General features: G+C 39.8%; 1 protein-coding gene across 1 annotated transcript in view; it reads right to left on the bottom strand.

Annotated features, from left to right (window-relative positions):
* TTC23L (tetratricopeptide repeat domain 23 like) overlaps positions 1 to 19,629 on the bottom strand; it is a 57,235-nt gene extending 37,606 nt beyond the window's left edge. Inside the window, exons 1-3 of the mRNA XM_037799248.1 lie at positions 19,562 to 19,629; positions 15,185 to 15,362; positions 11,431 to 11,554 (exon numbers count right to left, since the gene is read on the bottom strand). Coding sequence (XP_037655176.1) covers positions 11,431 to 11,554; positions 15,185 to 15,362; positions 19,562 to 19,629 — 370 coding nt within the window. The remainder of the gene's footprint in view (positions 1 to 11,430; positions 11,555 to 15,184; positions 15,363 to 19,561) is intronic.
* Between the last annotated feature and the right edge of the window lie 1,360 nt (positions 19,630 to 20,989).

Raw genomic sequence — 20,989 nt, 5'->3', positions numbered from 1 at the left:
GGGCAGGCAACACCAACTACACACGCAAGCTTGGTACACCAATTGGACCCCACAAGACTCACTCCCCCACTCACCAAAAAGGCTAAGCAGGGGAGAACTGGCTTGTGGAGAACAGGTGGCTCGTGGACGCCACCTGCTGGTTAGTTAGAGAAAGTGTACTCCATGAAGCTGTAGATCTGATAAATTAGAGATAAGGACTTCAATTGGTCTACAAATCCTAAAAGAACCCTATCAAGTTCAGCAAATGCCACGAGGCCAAAAACAACAGAAAATTATAAAGCATATGAAAAAAACAGACGATATGGATAACCCAAGCCCAAGCACCCAAATCAAAAGATCAGAAGAGACACAGCACCTAGAGCAGCTACTCAAAGAACTAAAGATGAACAATGAGACCATAGTACGGGAGACAAAGGAAATCAAGAAGACCCTAGAAGAGCATAAAGAAGACATTGCAAGACTAAATAAAAAAATGGATGATCTTATGGAAATTAAAGAAACTGTTGACCAAATTAAAAAGATTCTGGAGACTCATAGTACAAGACTAGAGAAAGTTGAACAACGAATCAGTGACCTGGAAGATGACAGAATGGAAAATGAAAGCATAAAAGAAAGAATGGGGAAAAAAATTGAAAAAATCGAAATGGACCTCAGGGATATGATAGATAATATGAAACGTCCGAATATAAGACTCACTGGTGTCCCAGAAGGGGAAGAAAAGGGTAAAGGTCTAGGAAGAGTATTCAAAGATATTGTTGGGGAAAACTTCCCAAATCTTCTAAACAACATAAATACACAAATCATAAATTCTCAGCGAACTCCAAATAGAATAAATCCAAATAAACCCACTCCGAGACATATACTGATCACACTGTCAAACACAGAAGAGAAGGAGCAAGTTCTGAAAGCAGCAAGAGAAAAGCAATTCACCACATACAAAGGAAACAGCATAAGACTAAGTAGTTACTACTCAGCAGCCACCATGGAGGCAAGAAGGCAGTGGCACGATATATTTAAAATTCTGAGTGAGAAAAATTTCCAGCCAAGAATACTTTATCCAGCAAAGCTCTCCTTCAAATTTGAGGGAGAGCTTAAATTTTTCACAGACAAACAAATGCTGAGAGAATTTGCTAACAAGAGACCTGCCCTACTGGAGATACTAAAGGGAGCCCTACAGACAGAGAAACAAAGACAGGACAGAGAGACTTGGAGAAAGGTTCAGTACTAAAGAGATTCGGTATGGGTACAATAAAGGATATTAATAGAGAGAGGGAAAAATATGACAAACATAAACCAAAGGATAAGATGGCTGATTCACGAAATGCCTTCACGGTTATAATGTTGAATGTAAATGGATTAAACTCCCCAATTAAAAGATATAGATTCGCAGAATGGATAAAAAAAACATGAACCATCAATATGTTGCATACAAGAGACTCATCTTAGACACAGGGACACAAAGAAACTGAAAGTGAAAGGATGGAAAAAATATTTCATGCAAGCTACAGCCAAAAGAAAGCAGGTGTAGCAATATTAATCTCAGATAAAATAGACTTCAAATGCAGGGATGTTTTGAGAGACAAAGAAGGCCACTACATACTAATAAAAGGGGCAATTCAGCAAGAAGAAATAACAATCGTAAATGTCTATGCACCCAATCAAGGTGCCACAAAATACATAAGAGAAACACTGGCAAAACTAAACGAAGCAATTGAGGTTTCCACAATAATTGTGGGAGACTTCAACACATCACTCTCTCCTATAGATAGATCAACCAGACAGAAGACCAATAAGGAAATTGAAAACCTAAACGATCTGATAAATGAATTAGATTTAACAGACATATACAGGACATTACATCCCAAATCACCAGGATACACATACTTTTCTAGTGCTCACGGAACTTTCTCCACAATAGATCATATGCTGGGTCATAAAACAAGCCTCAATAAATTTAAAAGGATTGAAATTATTCAAAGCACATTCTCTGACCACAATGGAATACAATTAGAAGTCAATAACCATCAGAGACTTAGAAAATTCACAAATACCTGGAGGTTAAACAACACACTCCTAAACAATCAGTGGGTTAAAGAAGAAATAGCAAGAGAAATTGCTAAATATATAGAGACGAATGAAAATGAGAACACAACATACCAAAACCTATGGGATGCAGCAAAAGCAGTGCTAAGGGGGAAATTTATAGCACTAAATGCGTATATTAAAAAGGAAGAAAGAGCCAAAATCAAAGAACTAATGGATCAACTGAAGAAGCTAGAAAATGAACAGCAAACAAATCCTAAACCAAGTAGAAGAAAAGAAATAACAAGGATTAAAGCAGAAATAAATGACATAGAGAACAAAAAAACAATAGAGAGGATAAATATCACCAAAAGTTGGTTATTTGAGAAGATCAACAAGATCGACAAGCCCCTAGCTAGACTGACAAAATCAAAACGAGAGAAGACCCATATAAACAAAATAATGAATGAAAAAGGTGACATAACTGCAGATCCTGAAGAAATTAAAAAAAATTATAAGAGGATATTATGAACAACTGTATGGCAACAAACTGGATAATGTAGAAGAAATGGACAATTTCCTGGAAACATATGAACAACCTAGACTGACCAGAGAAGAAATAGAAGACCTCAACCAACCCATCACAAGCAAAGAGATCCAATCAGTCATCAAAAATCTTCCCACAAATAAATGCCCAGGGCCAGATGGCTTCACAGGGGAATTCTACCAAACGTTCCAGAAAGAACTGACACCAATCTTACTCAAACTCTTTCAAAACATTGAAGAAAATGGAACACTACCTAACTCATTTTATGAAGCTAACATCAATCTAATACCAAAACCAGGCAAAGATGCTACAAAAAAGGAAAACTACCGGCCAATCTCCCTAATGAATATAGATGCAAAAATCCTCAACAAAATACTTGCAATTCGAATCCAAAGACACATTAAAAAAATCATACACCATGACCAAGTGGGGTTCATTCCAGGCATGCAAGGCTGGTTCAACATAAGAAAAACAATCAATGTATTACAACACATTAAAAACTCGAAAGGGAAAAATCAATTGATCATCTCAATAGATGCTGAAAAAGCATTTGACAAAATCCAACATCCCTTTTTGATAAAAACACTTCAAAAGGTAGGAATTGAAGGAAACTTCCTCAACATGATAAAGAGCATATATGAAAAACCCACAGCCAGCATAGTACTCAATGGTGAGAGACTGAAAGCCTTCCCTCTAAGATCAGGAACAAGACAAGGATGCCCGCTGTCACCACTGTTATTCAACATTGTGCTGGAAGTGCTAGCCAGGGCAATCCGGCAAGACAAAGAAATAAAAGGCATCCAAATTGGAAAAGAAGAAGTAAAACTGTCATTGTTTGCAGATGATATGATCTTATATCTAGAAAACCCTGAGAAATCGACGATACAGCTACTAGAGCTAATAAACAAATTTAGCAAAGTAGCGGGATACAAGGTTAATGCACAAAAGTCCGTAATGTTTCTATATGCTAGAAATGAACAAACTGAAGAGACACTCAGGAAAAAGATACCATTTTCAATAGCAACTAAAAAAATCAAGTACCTAGGAATCAACTTAACCAAAGATGTAAAAGACCTATACAAAGGAAACTACATAACTCTACTAAAAGAAATAGAAGGGGACCTTAAAAGATGGAAAAATATTCCATGTTCATGGATAGGAAGACTAAATGTCATTAAGATGTCAATTCTACCCAAACTCATCTACAGATTCAATGCAATCCCAATCAAAATTCCAACAACCTACTTTGCAGACTTGGAAAAGCTAGTTATTAAATTTATTTGGAAAGGGAAGATGCCTCGAATTGCTAAAGACACTCTAAAAAAGAAAAACGAAGTGGGAGGACTTACACTCCCTGACTTTGAAGCTTATTATAAAGCCACAGTTGCCAAAACAGCATGGTACTGGCACAAAGATAGACATATAGATCAATGGAATCGAATTGAGAATTCGGAGATAGACCCTCAGATCTATGGCCGACTGATCTTTGATAAGGCCCCCAAAGTCACTGAACTGAGTCATAATGGTCTTTTCAACAAATGGGGCTGGGAGAGTTGGATATCCATATCCAAAAGAATGAAAGAGGACCCCTACCTCACCCCCTACACAAAAATTAACTCCAAATGGACCAAAGATCTCAATATAAAAGAAAGTACCATAAAACTCCTAGAAGATAATGTAGGAAAACATCTTCAAGACCTTGTATTAGGCGGCCACTTCCTAGACTTTACACCCAAAGCACAAGCAACAAAAGAGAAAATAGATAAATGGGAACTCCTCAAGCTTAGAAGTTTCTGCACCTCAAAGGAATTTCTCAAAAAGGTAAAGAGGCAGCCAACTCAATGGGAAAAAATTTTTGGAAACCATGTATCTGACAAAAGACTGATATCTTGCATATACAAAGAAATCCTACAACTCAATGACAATAGTACAGACAGCCCAATTATAAAATGGGCAAAAGATATGAAAAGACAGTTCTCTGAAGAGGAAATACAAATGGCCAAGAAACACATGAAAAAATGTTCAGCTTCACTAGCTATTAGAGAGATGCAAATTAAGACCACAATGAGATACCATCTAACACCGGTTAGAATGGCTGCCATTAAACAAACAGGAAACTACAAATGCTGGAGGGGATGTGGAGAAATTGGAACTCTTATTCATTGTTGGTGGGACTGTATAATGGTTCAGCCACTCTGGAAGACAGTCTGGCAGTTCCTTAGAAAACTAGATATAGAGTTACCATTCAATCCAGCGATTGCACTTCTCGGTATATACCCGGAAGGTCGGAAAGCAGTGACACGAACAGATATCTGCACACCAATGTTCATAGCAGCATTATTCACAATTGCCAAGAGATGGAAACAACCCAAATGTCCTTCAACAGATGAGTGGATAAATAAAATGTGGTATATACACACGATGGAATACTACGCGGCAGTAAGAAGGAACGATCTCGTGAAACATATGACAACATGGATGAACCTTGAAGACATAATGCTGAGTGAAATAAGCCAGGCACAGAAAGAGAAATATTATATGCTACCACTAATGTGAACTTTGAAAAATGTAAAACAAATGGTTTATAATGTAGAATGTAGGGGAACTAGCAATAGAGAGCAATTAAGGAAGGGGGAACAATAATCCAAGAAGAACAGATAAGCTATTTAATGTTCTGGGGATGCCCAGGAATGACTATGGTCTGTTAATTTCTGATGGATGGAGTAGGAACAAGTTCACAGAAATGTTGCTATATTATGTAACTTTCTTGGGGTAAAGTAGGAACATGTTGGAAGTTAAGCAGTTATCTTAGGTTAGTTGTCTTTTTCTTACTCCCTTGTTATGGTCTCCTTGAAATGTTCTTTTATTGTATGTTTGTTTTCTTTTTAACTTTTTTTTCATACAGTTGATTTAAAAAAGAAGGGTAAGTTAAAAAAAAAAAAAGAAAAACAAGGAAAAATAAAGATGTAGTGCCCCCTTGAGGAGCCTGTGGAGAATGCAGGGGTATTCGCCTACCCCACCTCCCTGGTTGCTAACATGACCACAGACATAGGGGACTGGTGGTTTGATGGGTTGAGCCCTCTACCACAGGTTTTACCCTTGGGAAGACAGTTGCTGCAAAGGAGAGGCTAGGCCTCCCTATGGTTGTGCCTAAGAGCCTCCTCCCGAATGCCTCTTTGTTGCTCAGATGTGGCCCTCTCTCTCTGGCTAAGCCAACTTGAAAGGTGAAATCACTGCCTTCCCCCCTACGTGGGATCAGACACCCAGGGGAGTGAATATCCCTGGCAACGTGGAATATGACTCCCGGGGAGGAATGTAGACCCGGCATCGTGGGACGGAGAACATCTTCTTGACCAAAAGGGGGATGTGAAAGGAAATGAAATAAGCTTCAGTGGCAGAGAGATTCCAAAAGGAGCCGAGAGGTCACTCTGGTGGGCACTCTTACGCACACTTTAGACAACCCTTTTTAGGTTCCAAAGAATTGGGGTAGCTGGTGGTGGATACCTGAAACTATCAAACTACAACCCAGAACCCATGAATCTCGAAGACAGTTGTATAAAAATGTAGCTTATGAGGGGTGACAATGGGATTGGGAAAGCCGTAAGGACCACACTCCACTTTGTCTAGTTTATGTATGGATGAGTAGAAAAATAGGGGAAGGAAACAAACAGACAAAGGTACCCAGTGTTCTTTTTTACTTCAATTGCTCTTTTTCACTCTAATTATCATTCTTGTTATTTTTGTGTGTGTGCTAATGAAGGTGTCAGGGATTGATTTAGGTGATGAATGTACAACTATGTAATGGTCCTGTGAACAATCAAAAGTATGATTTGTTTTGTATGACTGCGTGGTATGTGAATATATCTCAATAAAATGAAGATAAAAAAAAAAAAAAAAGAAAAATAGGGGAAGGAAACAAACAGACAAAGGTACCCAGTGTTCTTTTTTACTTCAATTGCTCTTTTTCACTCTAATTATTATTCTTGTTATTTTTGTGTGTGTGCTAATGAAGGTGTCAGGGATTGATTTAGGTGATGAATGTACTACTAGGGAATGGTACTGTAAACAATCGAAAGTACAATTTGTTTTGTATGACTGCGTGGTATGTGAATATATCTCAATAAAAAAAAAAAAAACTATATGAAAAGGCAAACATTGAGAGGTCTCAGTTTCAATCCTGCTTGCTTTTACCTCAAGCAAACTCTAGCTAATTTGTTTGGTTTCTTGTGTATTTTTCAGTGTTTCTTTATGCAAATAGAAGCATACATTCTCATTTCTCTTCCCCTCTTTCTTACACAAAAAGAAGCATATTATAAATACTGTACACCATGTTGTTAATTCCTTTTTGCCTAACAATGTATCCCGGAGAACGTTCCCTTTTAGTATAAGAGAGAGCTTCCTAGAGCTGTTTTAAAAGCCGCATATTTTCCATTGTGTGTGTATATACAACTCACCTATTGATGGATCTTGAGTTGTTTCCAATCTTTTACTATTATAAACAATGCTGCAAAAATAATCTTATCTATATACCATTTTATAAGCAGGCATTCAGGAAAGATTCCCAGAAGCTAGATTTCTGGTTTAAAAGATAAATGTTATCTATCCCTCAGAGACAACTGAATCCTTATCTTCTCACTCATTCTGGACCTAGATGACTGAGATGGCTTCCATTCTAGCTAACATTGCCAGACTAATCTTCCAAAAAGTACCCAGTTTTTCATTCTCCTGCTGGAAAATCCCCAATAGCTCTCCCTGCGTACCAAATTCCAAGTCTGTATTTAAAACCAACCATGCTTCCTTTCTTACAGTCCTTAGCCAGACAGGGCTGTTAAATGCTTTCTAAACATAAACTGAACTTTCCTACCTACATGCTTTTTTGCCCATGCCCTTCTCATCATCAGAAAGGCTCACCCCTTCATTCTGCCTACTCAAATCCTATTCATTTTTTAAGGTCCTTCTTGAATGCTAGTTCCCCCATTGAATATGTCACCACCTCAGCCAGATGTGATTTCTTTCATCCAACGTGCCCAAAGCACTTTATATAAGTCAATCACATGGCATTTACCTTAAAGTGCCTTTGATCGTAGTTATGTCTCTATCTATTTCACTTTCCACACTAGGTGGCTGTTAGCTCTTTAAGGGCACAGACCGAGCTTTCTAGTGTCTTATATTTCCCAAAGTTCTCTCCATGGTACTTCACATATAGAAGTCATTCACTAAATAGTCACTGAATGATGTTTATTGAGAGAAATGAGCCTTTCGGCTTGACTCCCACACCCTAATGCTGAAAAAGGCCCAGAGAGAAATTAGGACAGCAGATCTGCACTTGTTAAACAAACTTGTGTGTAGCAAGGAAGGAACACACAAAGACACATATGTCCCACTCCATGGGAGGCTGGCTCCCAAATTTCATCCATTTTAAAGCAGTTACAGGATTAATGACCACAAAATTAAGTGGAGTTCAGCAAGTACTTTGTTCCTCTTGAAGGTTTGCAATTTTTCAAAGCCTTAGGTGCTTTATTCCATGAACCATAGACTTCCAAAGAAAGTTAATGTGAAGAGACTGGGAAAGGACTATGATAGAAAGAAAAGGCACTGGGCTATTCTCAAAGGAAGGTCACAGTCATAATGTCTTCTAAAATAATTTAGACTGGGCACTGGAAAGTCTGATTTCAAGGCTAGGCAGTTACTTCATGTAGACACTTCATCTAGAAAAAAAGTTGTTTTTCCCATCAACAAAAACAAACAAACAAAAAACCTTCCTTTACAGGATAAATTTTTTTCCCTCTAATTTATGACTCCAAACATGATTCTCTTAATCTTAACAGTAGGAATAACCATGAATTAAGGAGAAAAAAGATGGTTTTCCTATATCTTGTGATATGGGCTGTTTAATTATGTTGATTCGGCCTGGAATTTAAGAGGAAAATTAAAACTCAATGTTGACTTGTGGCTGATCATAGAAAGGGCTGTTTTCAGAAGACGAGGGCCAACCTCCTTCGATAGATATACCATAGTCCAGTGCAGGCAACATCTGCCCCAGGTTCAGTCTACTCTCCCTATCAAATAATTCTAGTATTCCTCCTCTCCTTCCCCTCCAGTTCAAGCCATCATAACCTGAAGTCTGAATTCCAGCAGAAGTCTCCTAGCTAGTCTCCCTGAATCTGGGCTCTCCCAAGACCCAGAATTGACAAATGCCAAACCAAGTGCCAATGACCCTTCCAACTGCTAAATCCATGGGTCTCCTCTCTTCAGGCTTTATCTTATTTGACTTCTGTGTACCACCTGAAAGTGCTGAAACTATGCTGCACTTCTTTTTGAAGTCTTCTCTCCTCCTTGGCTTCCATGACACAGCCTCTCCTGATTCTTCTTTTACCTTTGCTGGCTCCTCTTCCACCGTCCATTCCTAATTCTCTTGTTCCCCAGCCTTCTGACCTCTGCCCACTTCCCCCCTCTTTCTACTTTTCCTGATCAAGCTCATCTACTCCAATGGCCACAACTTGCTTCTGTGTGCTAAGCCCTCTCAAACTGACATCTTCCACAAGCCCCAGACCCATTCCAGTGTGGATGTTTCACGGTCACCTCACACTGGCCATGATCCAGTCTATTTGAAACCAAACAGTAGCTTCTTCCCCCTTCCACATCAACTTACTCTTCCTCTTTAATTCTCTATTTCAGTTAACTGTCCAGGTCATGCCTGCTTCAACTTCAACTCTTTCCTCTCCTTCCCACCCCAAATTTAATTGGCCACTATCACCACTTCCACATTTTATGTTACCTCTTCTGCATTCCAATCACCAAGGCCAATGCCCTGATTGACTCTCATCTGAGCAGAATAATGGCTTAACAGTTCTCTGCCTCTGCTTTCTCTACCAGCTCATTCCACCAGAGTTTCTCATCTTGCAAGACAAACTTGCTTATGTTACCACCTCACTTAAAATCTTTCATAACTCCCAAACTCCTTGATATCTGGGTCCAAATTACCTTTTCAGTCTCATTTACAGGCATGATTGGTCTATCCTAAGACTTCTTCTGTTCCACCCCAACCCCTGGGCCCAGAGAAAACCCACAGTGCTCTGTGTAAGGAGTTTCATGTAGAATGCCTTCTTCCCATCTCTTAAACTCCCCAGATCAACACATTTGGGAGGCCTAATTTGTGCTCATTCCCCTCAGAATCTACTTGGTAAACCTGTACTCTTTCTTCCAAGACAGGATAAATATCACCTCCTTTCTGCAGCTTTCCCTGACCTGTGACAGAAACACCGAACTGCATTTGTGTCCCAGAACTTTCATCCTAGTGCTATTAGAATACCTATCATAAGAATCCTGTATGCTCCCGGAGGGTAGGGACAACTAGTATTCATTTCTGTATCCCCAGGGCCTTACACAGTGCCACCAGGCTATAAATGTTGGATTGGCACGGCCCTAAATTCTACTCTTAACATGAAGGCAGCAAATTTATGAGATTAGCCTGACTAGAATAGAGACTCCGGACAAGGAAGGATGGAGCCCCAGTAAGGGAAGATTTCATTTTGCTGGGGGCCTTCCCAGTATCCTTCAAATCTCACGGGTGTGGCTGCCTACTCTGCCCCAGAGTGAGGACTCCTCTAAGCCATGTCAGCCCTTCTCTAAGGACATAACAGATGTGCTCTGACGTCCTGAAATGACCTCACTGTGACTTCACTCTGACTCACAATGTCTCAGTCACATCAACAGCCAACAAATCTAAAGTTGTACTGGAAACAAATGAGTTCAAAAGGGACTAAGGAGAACATGTTCTGAGACTAATAACTGAGAAGTGAATTCAATTTTAAGTTTTTCAAAAGCTCTGATTTATGATATCTAGGCTCATTGTGGCCCGAGTTTACTGGTTCCTGCAGCCCTCAAATCTCTTTAGTTAGGCCCACCTCAGACTCAATCCAAGGGATGCTTGAAAAAGTCATAGGCCAATGGCTCAAAAATAGGGCCTGGTTCTATCAAGCAGTTACATTTGCTGACCCCATATTTTGTGCCAACCACTATGCTAGGTCAAATAAGTTCTTAATCTCTGCCCTCAGGAGGCTTCTATTTCAGAGACAGAGGCATTTAAACAAAGCACATATGCATACAAAGCAATGAGTTCCATGATAGGCATGTATGCATGGGGACATGGGATGGCCAAGGTGTGGGGTTCCTCGGGCTGGCATGTCTGGTTCTAGCTTCAATTAGTCTGTCAACAAATATTTATTGAGCTCCTACTGCAAAGTTCCTACCCTCATGGAACTTACGCTTGTGATCCAGTTTTAGTGAATGGATTCCTATTTTGTCCCCCTGTACCACAGAAACTTGTAGCAGCATCATTTCTCTAGGATTAGGGCCTGGCCTTTCCTTAAGTCAAACCTTCCAGGAACTTGAGTTTTGTCCTTGGAATGCCAGTCCCATTACTGGGTCTTCCTCCCTGATGCTGACCCCATACCTGCCTGTCCTTCCCCTACTGACCTATGTTGTCCCTGATACTGAGCCTTGCCCACTTGCAGTTGTTAGGTAAGTCATTTAACCTCTCTGTGCCTCAGTGTCTTCATCTATAAACTAAGGATAATAATGCTATCTCCTCTCATTATTGTGAGGAATAAATGAGACTTGCTTGGTATACACTAAGTATTCAATGAATTAACTGTCATCATCCTCATTACCTTTATTACTAGGATCCCCACCACACTGTCTGCCTCATCCATGGACTTCCCTGCCTCTTGACAAGGTGTGAGTGAAGGGGGGCAGGAAGGGCCCCCTCACCAGCCATCCTCCTCCACTGTAGTTGTATGTGGGCTCAGTTGAGCCCTTACAGGCTGGCCCACCCAGACTCAGCTATTGAAACCAAGTACCTCTCAGTGTCAGGTAGCCATAAGCCAGGTTGGTCAAAGCCTGTGCACATTTCCAGTGTTCTTCCCCAAAAATAATCCGAGAAAGGATGACACAGCGAATCAGTTCCTTGTTTGCTTGGATATTCTGCAGAGAGCAAATAAGTCATTACGCTTTTTGGAAAGGAGGAAAATCTCCTGCCCATGCTCTTGTCACTGGAATGTAGGAATGAATTCACCTTTCATCTTTTGTCTCCTGTCTCCCTCCCATCCTACGTCCAGTCCATCAAGTCCTATTGGCTCCACCTTTATTCTAATCTTAAAACCATGCCCTTCTCCTCATTTCTGCTACTGGTGCCAGTCCAAGCCACCCTGGCTGACCACACAGACTCTCCTCACTGCCTCCACTCTTTGCCATCCCCTGTCCAAATAGTTTATACCTAAAAGCCAGAGTGACTTCTTTTAACCTTTTCTTGTGGAAAATTTTGACAACAAGTAGAAATAGACAGCTTGGGTAATGAATCACTTAGCCTCATCATTGGTCAACTACTCATAGTCAGTCTTGTTTCATATCTATAATCATCTGCCCATGCTTCCCTTCTATTATTTGAAGTAAATCCAAGACACATCATTTCATCTATAAATATTTCAAAAGTATCTATAAAAGATAAGGACACAAAAAACATTATCTCACCAAAAATTAACAGTATTAATAAATATTCATAAATCTAATAATTGTTTCATAAATCTCATATTGTTTTTATAGTTTGACTCAGTATCCAATTACAGGTGATTTGTCTCAAGTCTCTTTTCATCTATATGCTCCCCCTCCAGCTCTTATTTTTTTTCTTGCAAATTATTTGTTGAAGACACTGGGTCATTTGGTCTAAAGTGGTTCTCCCAGACATGAATTTTATTGGTGTCATTCAATGTGCCCCTCCATTCTCTGTTCTGTCTTTATATTGGTATTTGGATTTGGAAGTTTGATTTAGCTTTAGCTTTGATTTTTTTAAGCAAGACAATGGCACTGGTGGTGGTGTGTGTTTTATTAGAAGACACTTAATATCTGAATGTCTATTTCTGATGTTAGAAATAGATGGATTCATTCATAAGAAATGGTAAAATGTCAATATCCTAAACCTCTCGTTCCTTCTTCATTTATTAGCCGGAACAATTCTATAAAGAGAAAACTTCCCCTTATTGATTTTTTGGTTACTCAATAGTACAATTCATATTAGGAAGATAAGACACATGATTTATTCTTTTCCTTTATTTACCAGCTTTCAAAATAAGGAGTTCAATCACCAGCATCTTCCAATGGTGACTAAATTGTTTTTTAGTATTACTATAAACTTAAGGATTTTATATATATCTCATATGCTGGCATAATCTTTTTAAAAAATAAATTCCGTATTCATAAAAAATATGTATTAGATCATGTGACTCTCCTGCTTACTCTCCAACAGTTTCCCACTCTTTATTCTAAATAAAATCCAAAGCCCATACCACAGCCTCCAAGGCTCTGTATAATCCAGCCCTACCCTAATCACTTCCCCAACTTCATTTCCTAGCACTCTCTCCTCTTACTCTCTCAAGATGTACTGACCAGCTTGTTCCTGAACATTTCAAATTCATTTCTATGTAGGACTTTTGCACCTACTATTCCCCCTGTCCAGAGTACTCTTCCATTGGTTCACTCTCGCTTTATCTTGTTCATCTCAGGGAGGCCTTGTCTGGCCACCCTCCCTGAAACAGCCTCTCACCCATCACTCACTGTCCCTTTACCTGTTTTTATTTTTCTTCTCATAGCATTTACTTCTATCTGATATTGCATTCACTATTATTTTTTGCTTGTTTGTCTATTATCTGCCTCCTCAAATAGAAGATACATTCCCTGAGGGCCGAAGTTCCTTCCTCATGTTCACTGCTGTATGCCCAGTGCCTGGCTCAGAGAAGGTGCTCGTTCTACATTTGCTGAATGAAGCATCTCTATTAGCAAGGATAGGGATGGTGTGCAGATAGGAGCTACCCTGCCCCAGTAAACTGACAGGCTGAGCTCTCTAAGAAATCACAGTCTTCAAGTCTTAGATTTCAGTGACTTTAAAAACATATTTATTGGCTGCACCAACAGGCAAAGAGAGGCCTTTGTTTCCAGGTGAGGTGCAAATAGCACATCAAGGAATCAAAAGCCTGGATTTCAATTCTGTTTTCTGATTATATTGCTTTGGTTAGACATTTAATTGCCCCAAGTTGCAGCTTCCTTGTCTGAGATTTGGAAACTACTATCTACCTCATAGGATTGTTGTGAGGCAAAAAATGAGTCAGAGCAAAGTGATCCGAATTTGTTAAGGGCTATCAACACATAACACATTTAAAGAGTAATATAAAGGTAAGTAGCAGTGCCTTCTGTGGGTCCAAGGACTGCTCCCTCCGGACCCCTATCTCCCATCCAACCTGATGCTTCACCAGCTCCCTGCTCAAATATACTGATGAAAACAATTTTAGAGAGGCATTTCCTCTGAAGCTTTAAAAATATCCATGCAGTAAGAAATTTTGAGTTTCACCTGGGGCTCACTGCTGTAGATACTAATTTCTATTTTGAGGGAGAAGCATAATACCATGAAAAATCACCTGAGTTTGGGTCCTGCCTCTAGACATTGTGCATTCATCTTCTCCCAAATTCCTGCCCTATGGAAACTGAATTAACCAACATTGATTAAAGAGGCTAACCCAGCAGTGCTGCTGATGATGGTGGCAATCCCCCTGCCCTTCAGGACTGCAAGCACCAAGTTGGGTGAAAGCCCTCAGATTTAACTCCTAAGATCTTGATCTTTATCATTATCCAGCCTGGCCAAGGAATTTCAAGCCTTCAAAGCCCATGCTTACATTCCACAGTAGAGGGTATCTGTCTACCTGGATCATTTCCTATTCATACTAGTGGGCCCATGCCAGGATGATTCTCCTTAGATAATATACAGTAGACTCATCTGGGGAGGTATCAGCTTCTATCATCTGCCTCTGGAGTGCCTTTCAGCATTTCAAAGCCATCTGCAGACCTTTTTACCACACATGTACCTTTAGATCATTTTCTCCCTGGACAAGGAGGTCAGTCTAAGAATTCCCCTATTTATAGATCATGCTTTGGAAGAAGGTTGGTATTTGTGTTCTAATGAGGGCCATTTTCTTGCTGTCTCTGGACGTGGATTTGGAACACTCTTGCTTACATTTTTGCTTTGAGATCCTAGTTCCTGAGTCCTTGACTCAATCCTAGAAGCCCATACTTGGACCCTTTGACCTCTGCCGGTACTTACTATTTCTGATCCTTTGGTTTGCTTATGATACCACTGTAATCACAAGCATCTTACTTGTATTCCTGCCAAACTTGAGCCTAGACCTCTGCCTGGCTACCCTTTTTCTCAGCCTTCTGCCTCAGTATCCTAACCCTCTTGTTACTCAACAAGATACCATCCTGGAACCTTCCAAGGGAAATGAAAAAAAAAATTAATTACAGGCAATCAAACAGCAATAGGAAAAACCAAACATTAATTCTGAGTTTAAAGCTAGGAGCACCATGCTTTAAAGGAGGAAAGCATGGTGAACCATGTTGGAACCAGAAGGCAGGCTGGCTTCACCATCTGCTTTGTTTTCTCCCATTTATACAAAGAAATATAATGCCTTCTTCTAATTCATGCACTTTAACCTGCAGTTAAAGCCGAGCTTCTCTAATCATGGACATATTTTAAAATGAAACAAAAACCTCAAAAGTTTTTTGTTTTACCATTTTTTCCTTAATCAGCTCAGCTGTTTTCCTCTGGGATTGGGCTAACTTCTCTTTGGGAAGAGTCTCTATGGAGTTCTCCTCCTTGGTTTTAGTGTCTTCTTCACTCTCTCCAGACCCATAAGAGGGACACAATTTGTATGTTTGTTGGTGTGCTGGGCTCTTGGTTTGATGTGATCTGTGGGTATCAAAGGGGAAATGGAGTCAAGATTTGACTTTTGTGCATCTCTTATATACAAACATAAAATAGAAAAACAAAGCCTCCCTAACTAGGCTTGAAATATGTTTTCGATAATGGACGTGAAGAAATAAAGCTAAGGTGGTAAAGTTATGTCACCCTCAAAACCCAGCATTAGAACAGCTATGTGTTAGTTCAAATGAAACCAAGTTGGTGTTCCATCTACCTGTGTTGGAGTCATAGCTCTGCTGCTTACCAAGGACCGTAGGCAGATTATTAATTTACTTCTCTGTAAAATAACAACAATATGATTACCCACCTGATGATGTTTTAAGAGCATTAAATGAGACAATACTCATAAATCACTTAGCACAATTGCAAGTGCCCTTTTAACATTAGCTATTGTTATCATTAACTCCATAACATCATGTCTTCATCTATAAAATGAGGGTGTTCAATTAGAAGATCTCCCAAGATCCTTCTGGTTCTAAAATTCTGATACAAACCAGAAAAGAAAATGGATATAGTAAAATAAGGGAAAGGGAACTAATATTCTGAGGCTAGACTTCATATGTCCTCTTTTCATAAATCTTAAAAAGTTTCATCATGTAGTGGCCAACTAAGTAAAGAGGATGTGGGTCCCATCAGGGAGAGGGGAGGGCCCCCACACTGCATCAAGTGCAGATTCAGAGGCAACATGACCCTCTCAGTTGTGTTAGGAGTAAATGTGGTGAGAAAGAACTGAGTGGGTTGAAAATCTCTCTCTCTCACTCACACAAAATGCAGATCTTTGAATTCACTGTTGAACATAACTGTTCATCTTATACAACCAAACAGATAACCCATATCCTAACATCACCAGAAAATCTTTAAGGTGACCCAGAAGAAAAATAATTCTGAAATTTTAAGAACAATAGAAACTTTATTTCATTATAAATAAGGCCTTCAAAGGAATCTCTTGCATTCACACTCGCTTTTAAAACTCCATTATGTAGTTTTTAAACTAACGTTTGTCTTCCTTTTCTACTGATTAAATAAGTAATAAATGTTGACTGTATAAAAAAGGGAAATTCAGAAAAGCAGGAAAGGAAAATAAATGTCAACTGTAGTCCCTTACATCTGTTTTGAAAAATGACATGCTAATATCCTTCCAGAATTCTGTTCTAAATAACTTATCCAGAGGCATGCAGACAACCAAGGTCATGTAGAGAGGAGAGCCCAGGCCCAGGCAGGGTCCTCTTCTGCTTGCAGAGAGGAGCATGCTTTCAGAATACATGCTAACTCAACGGAAAAGCCAGGGAAGCTTGGCAATGTGATGTTATCAGAAGGCAAGCAATGAACTTGCCTCTTTTCTGCCTGGTGAATTTTGTATTTTCCATTCAGGATACAACTCAGATGCCAGCTCTGCTGAGTCTTTTCTGACTGGAGCACAGGTAGAGATATCCTCCAAGGGGCTTGCAAAAATTTGCCCCCAAACCTCTATTTTAGTACACATCACAATATGTTCTACTTTTTTTTGTTTCTTTATTTCTGAGTCTTCTTTGCCTTCTAGCAAGTAAACTCCACCAGGGCAGAGGCTGAAGCTCATTCATTTCTGAAATCTTGATACTTGGCCCACAGTTAAAAACAAATAATGGTTTACTAGATGATAAATGTGTACAAAAAGAAAGTGGAATGTCTCTAGAATGCTTGAAACATACTGAGGATAGAGGATAGTGGCAGGAGACTTTAACCTCTAGAAAACTAATAGAAAAAAAATTTGGTCCCTCAATAAAAGATTCTGCATGGTGTGCAATTTCACAGATCTGGAGCAGAAATCTACTGGAGTCACCAAAGAGATTGCTTATTATGGATATTAAAAATTATAAGCCCTAATTATTTTAATTTGAGCCTTGAATATAATGATGCTGAGAGCAAAGGCAACAAGCTTCAATAGCAGGAACTTAAAAAGAATGAGAAACATTGAGGTATTGACAAATGGTTTGAAAATACAAAGCCCTGAACTAGCTTTGAATGCCTTGTTATAAAATAAAGATGGCTATTGATCAAAGACAGCATGTATTAACAAGAATAATAAAGTTGAGCAAAGGACCTGTCTTGTGAGGTGTATACTTATTCCATATGTTGGTCATCATAAATATGAATTCTGGATAATTTTGTTCCAAGAAATTCTGTTAACTTGATTTTTTTAAACTCTAATTTTTATAGTTATATAACCGTTAATCTCAAGAAATTTTATGAGATAGTAAAAACATTGTACTAGCCAATACAGTAACCACTAGCCACATGTGGCTAGTGAGCACATTAAATGTAGTATGAACTGAGGTGTCCCTTTAGGATAAAATACATATCAGATTTCAAAATGTGTATGAAAAAAGTATTTTAAATGTCTGAATAATTTTATATGATATTATTTTGGGTGTACTAGGATAAATAAAACACAGTATAAGAATTAAATTCACCTGTTTTTACTTTTTAAATGTGACAACTAGAAAACTTAAAATTACCTACATAGCAATTTGTGGCTTGCATTAAATTTCTAGTGCACAGTATGATGAGTTGAATTGTGCCCCTGCAAAAAGATATGTTGAAGTCCTACTCCCCAGTTCTTCGTGAATATGACCTTATCTGGAAATAGGGTTTTTGCAGATGTAATAAAGTTAAAGTCATATTGGATTAAGGTGGACCCTAAATCCAATGCCAGATGTCCTTATTTGAGGAGAAGAGGACACCCAGAGAGAGGCCGAAGAAGGCCATGTGACAATGAAGCCAGAGAATGGATTTATACAGCTATAAGCCAAGAAACCACCAGAAACTAGAAGAGGGTCATGGAAGCACTGGTCTCTGTTCAGAGCCTCCAGAAGGAACCAACCCTGCCAAAACCTTGATTTGGGACTTCTGAACTGTGAGAGAATACGTTTCTGTTGTTTTACACCACCCAGTTGTGGTCATTTGTTATGGAAGTCCAAGGATGTTAATAACAGCATGGTATACAGCAGTAATTCTCAACTGGGGCTGATTTTGCCCCCCAGGGGACATCTGGCAATGTCTGAAGGGGGGTTTCTACTGGCTTCTATAAGAAAGAGGTCAGGGATGCTGCTAAACATCCTATAATGTATAGAACAGCCCCCACAACAAAGAATCATCCCACCCAAAATGTTCTAAAGGTATGAAGAATGGCTCTGTAATCAAACTGCCCAGTTTGAGTGCCATTTATTAGCTATGTGACTTTGGGCAAATTGCCTAATATCCCTTCGATTCAGTCTCTTCATCTATATAATGGGCTATCAGTATCTCCAGTTTATAGGTCAGCTTGTCCAGGACATCATGTCTAGTTGTTTGGTCAAGCAAGCTCTTGCTTGATTGTTACTATGAGGGTATTTCATAGGTGGATATATAGTCAGCTGACTGCATCAATGGCTGATTTCATCTACAGTTACCATAGAAGACTGCCATAAGCAATGATGGGAGTATCATCCAATCAGATGGAGGTTTTAAAGCTAGACAGAATTTCAGAAGTCAGAAAGAAGAATTTCAATCTCAGCCAGCTTCAACTGTGTTGAATATCACCATCAGAGTTTCCAACTTTGCCTTCACTGAATTTCCAACTTTCGGCCTGCTCTAATTCAAACTTGCCAATCCCCAAGGTCACATGAGCCAATTCCTATAATAAATCTCTTAATATTTACATATATCTATATATCCTGTTGGTTCTGTTTTTCTGGAGAACCCTGACTAATACACTCCCTCATAGGTTGTCGAAATTAAATGAGTTAATATGTGTAAAGTACTCAGAACTTTGTCTGGAACAAAGTATGTGCTCAATAAATGTTAACCATCATGTAAAAATTTTTATTTACTCATTATCAATGTATTTCATGAAACTGAATTTGAATTTACTCATTAACTTTGTTATATTTAATTCTCCATGACTTTACTGATCTTGTTATATTTAACTCAAGCTTTATAAAAATATTTTAATTTTCCTTGTGGTTGGAAAAAAATTTATTTTCCATTTTGCATGTTATACAAGCACACATAGATATTACAGTAGAATTGTTATTAAAACATACTGCAGAAGCTCAACTTTTCTCCCTTGTGATGTGCACATGCAAAGCTTCACATCCAGGTTGGCCTTGAGTGGGATACCTCAGTGTTCCAGGACAGTGAGTGTGTTGGCAAGGTTCAGCGGTACTTACAGATGGAAGCAGGAGTCCCACTCAATGTCACTGCTATCAGTTGGGATGCGGATGGGGCCGGCTTGCATCTTCCTACAAAGTAGCACATGTGAGGTGAGTTTCCAGGAGAAAAGGCTTAGAAGCTTCTTCTCTTTACCCTCTATCAGATGTTACTAACAATAAACTGAAACTGTCCAAATATATAACCCATTCTAAATCCACACACTATAGCATTCATGAGTGTAGAGCCCTGGAAAGCAGAAATTAATGACACTCAGCTGTCAAATTAAAACTCTGAGTTAGGGTTTTTCCCTCTAATTTCTACTCCACCTTCTCCAAAATCGCTGCCCCCCCCCCCCCAAAGGCAGACTTTTAAAGCTCCTGGATCATTAAATCTATCGTCTCCTATTCAAATCAAATATTACTTTTGCGGGTACGCCAAAGGTGGCTCCAAGCAAAAAAACCCAGCTCAGTACCAAATGAAGTAAAGGTACTGTATTGGTTAGTGCACTCCCCGCGCTTCACCCCCTTACATGGGGCCATTTCACCATTTAATAGGAGACGATGAATAAGGAGCTAAAATTCCTGTGTCTATTTTGGTTTCTGTTGTTGGTTGATGCTGGAGATGGTTGAAAATGTGATTTATGATGACTTGTGGAATTCAGCTCTCATGCTATCCCTGTCGCCTAAATATCAAATGTAAATCAAATGCACAGTTACTTATTGACCGTTAACGCCAAGCCGTTCCTCATTTCACCCTGCAGAATGTTACTCATTTCTACCTGATCCCTGAGTAGCTCTCTCTGGCCCAGGTTCCAGAACAATTCACATTCCGAAAACCAGAAAGATTCACTAACTTCTCTTTTTAATCTCTATTTTCAGAAATATGACTAGGTCGAGTGGTTCTGATCCCTAAATTTCATTCCCACGAGGTCCACATGGCCCACAATTCCTCTCTTGCACAAAAAAAATCGATTCTTCTGCAGTTCCACCGTAATTTCGTAAGTCCTCACTCCACATCCTCTGGTCGCGAGTTTCCCGAACTTTCCCCTGGCTTCTTTCTTGTGGGCAACACCCACACCGCCGAGGCTCTAACCCGAAAAGCTGCACGAGCTACGAGGCACGCTTAGTACCTGGCCGAGGGCTAAGAAGCCACGCCCCGGAACTAGCCGGGCTGGTGGGCTGCTCGGCTTCTTCGGCGTCAGGATCCTGCCTCGGGAGACCTCGTTCAGGGCGCTGCTAGGCTGCCTCGCGATAGCGAGATGCTCTGTGAGGTCCAGCTTTTGCCTTTGTCGCTGGGGTTCCGCCCCGCGAGACAAAGAGGTTGCCATGGGAACGGAACGCTGCGGTCCGGCCCAGAAGTGCGGTCGAATCTTGAGCGCCGCCGCCCGTTGCCATGGCGACGCAGGGCCCTTGCGGTCCCGGGGACCGGTCCCGGGGATTACTGAA

Source organism: Choloepus didactylus, chromosome 11 (assembly GCF_015220235.1).
Source record: "Choloepus didactylus isolate mChoDid1 chromosome 11, mChoDid1.pri, whole genome shotgun sequence".
Taxonomy (NCBI): Eukaryota; Metazoa; Chordata; class Mammalia; order Pilosa; family Megalonychidae; genus Choloepus; species Choloepus didactylus.
The sequence above is the reverse complement of the archived record's forward strand: the minus strand, read 5'-3'. Positions and strand labels throughout refer to the sequence as shown.